This window comes from Bison bison, unplaced genomic scaffold, assembly GCF_000754665.1.
Source record: "Bison bison bison isolate TAMUID 2011002044 unplaced genomic scaffold, Bison_UMD1.0 scf7180017864472, whole genome shotgun sequence".
Taxonomy (NCBI): domain Eukaryota; kingdom Metazoa; phylum Chordata; class Mammalia; order Artiodactyla; family Bovidae; genus Bison; species Bison bison.
This window is the reverse complement of record NW_011495033.1, coordinates 1,937,476-1,939,204: the sequence shown is the minus strand read 5'-3', so window position 1 is coordinate 1,939,204 and position 1,729 is coordinate 1,937,476. Positions and strand designations below refer to the sequence as shown.

At 55.3% G+C, this 1,729-nt stretch overlaps 1 protein-coding gene across 2 annotated transcripts; it reads right to left on the bottom strand.

Moving 5' to 3' along the window:
* Positions 1–483: 483 nt before the first annotated feature.
* LOC105003913 (diazepam-binding inhibitor-like 5) lies at positions 484–1,668 on the bottom strand. Of its 2 annotated transcripts, none has more exons than XM_010861357.1 (2): positions 1,507–1,668; positions 484–927 (listed from the first exon to the last, which is right to left on the bottom strand). In XM_010861357.1, exon 2 carries the CDS (start codon positions 869–871, stop codon positions 608–610), a length of 264 nt encoding a protein of 87 aa, XP_010859659.1. In that variant the 5' UTR covers positions 872–927; positions 1,507–1,668; the 3' UTR covers positions 484–607. The 2 variants fall into 2 exon arrangements, with proteins under 2 accessions (XP_010859659.1, XP_010859658.1); XM_010861356.1 differs by having other exon boundaries at positions 486–927; positions 1,503–1,613.
* Between the last annotated feature and the right edge of the window lie 61 nt (positions 1,669–1,729).

The following is a 1,729-nucleotide window of genomic DNA, read 5'->3' as shown; positions in this document are numbered from 1 at the left end:
ACACTGTTTCCACTGTTTCCCCATCTATTTCCCATGAAGTGATGGGACCATATGCCATGATCTTAGTTTTCTGAATGTTGAGCTTTAAGCCAACTTTTTCACTCTCCTCTTTAACTTTCATCAAGAGGCTTTGGGTTAATAGTGAATCAACAGTCCCTGGAGAGACAAGGGGCCTCAGACTCCTTTCCCTCCTTCTCCCCCTCCCCTTCCCAGAGGCTGAACTTCAGGAGATCCGTCTCACTGACCTCAAGTCAGAGTGTGATTCTGCCCCAGCTCCTCTGCTTCTGCTGAATATCTACATATTGCTCTGGGGAAAAGGAAGGCTGGGAATTCAATCCTACAGAAAGCCAGTTTCGACAGAACTTTCCCCTCAAGGAGAGAGCCTTTTCATACATTTTGGATACCACCCCCTCCCTCCCCCCCAGGACTCTCACTTTTTATCACAGACACCATTCATCAGTTGTGCAACAACAGTCACTATCGTGCAGTTAAAGTGATTTATTGAGGTCTCGGCCTCGGTGGTTGGTACAGCCTGAGGACATTTTGGCCCTCAAAAGGTCTTTAAAGTGCCTCCTTCCCTACTAGAGCCGCCCTGCTACTCTCCTCCCTAACCAGCTTCATTTTTCTTTAGTTCTTCCACTTTGGCAATGTAGATCCTCATGGCATCCATCTTGGACATCCCTTTATTTTCATTCCATGCCTCCCACTTGGCCTTGGCTTTCAGGTCGGTGGCAGGTGGGGCCGGGATGTTGCAGTCGCCCTGGGTGGCCTGTTTGTAATAGCTGTACACCAACAATTTCTCCTGATCGCTCACCGGCCCCTTCAATTGCTTAATGGCAGCGCAGGCCATCTCAAACTCCACTTGGCACATGGGGGTGCTGAGGCTGGGCCCTTCTGCCCTTTCTAGGTGGTGTCCGGCACTAAAAGCTGGAGGATGGAGAGTTAGAAACATTCGAGGCTGGTGATTAAGGCCGGGAAGGAGGGAAAGGGAGACAAGACAATGTGAGGGAAGGACAGAGGATATGCGTGGGTTTTCTTACAGTACAGATTACAAACAGGGGCCTCTTGAATTAGATCTCCCACACAGGCGTTCTGGCTCGCACCGTGCATTTTCTGCGAAGAAGGACAATCACTAACATTTCAAAGGTGTTTGTGATGCCAGAAAATAATGGAGCAACTGCTGCTGTCAGAAGAAAGAATGCTGTGGTCCCATGCGTGGGACAGGAGCCCCGCTGCGGGGGAGGAAGGCTCTCAGGGAGTGGTGTGTCCATGCAGGTTAGTGGGCAGCCTGGGGAGGGGTATTTAGTGAGAGTGAACAGTGGCGGGGGTCGGAATACAGGATGTTGGAGAATGCGAGGCCAAGGACAGAGCTAACGGGAAGGACCAACTGGAACCCAGGAAACGGGGGTTGCACTGACTCCTGGCTGCGCGAGGCGGGGACTGGGGGTGGGCGGTCCTTTGGGGGGGGGGCCCGGGGAGAGGGAGGGGCGGAGCACAGGTACCTGCCTGTTCTTTGGTGGGAGGACTCCGGCCGGTAGGGGGCGCTGTGGGCCTGGCGGTCCTGACGCCGCCGGCGGTTAGGCGGGACCGCGCTTGCGCGCGGGGCGGCGGAGGCCGGGTCTGTACCGCCAGAAGCCCGAGCTGAGACTGCGGGCTGGGGCCGAGGCACGGCCTATTGTCCCGCCCCCCGGGGCCGCCCATTGTGCCGTGACGCTTACGTCGCCCTCTC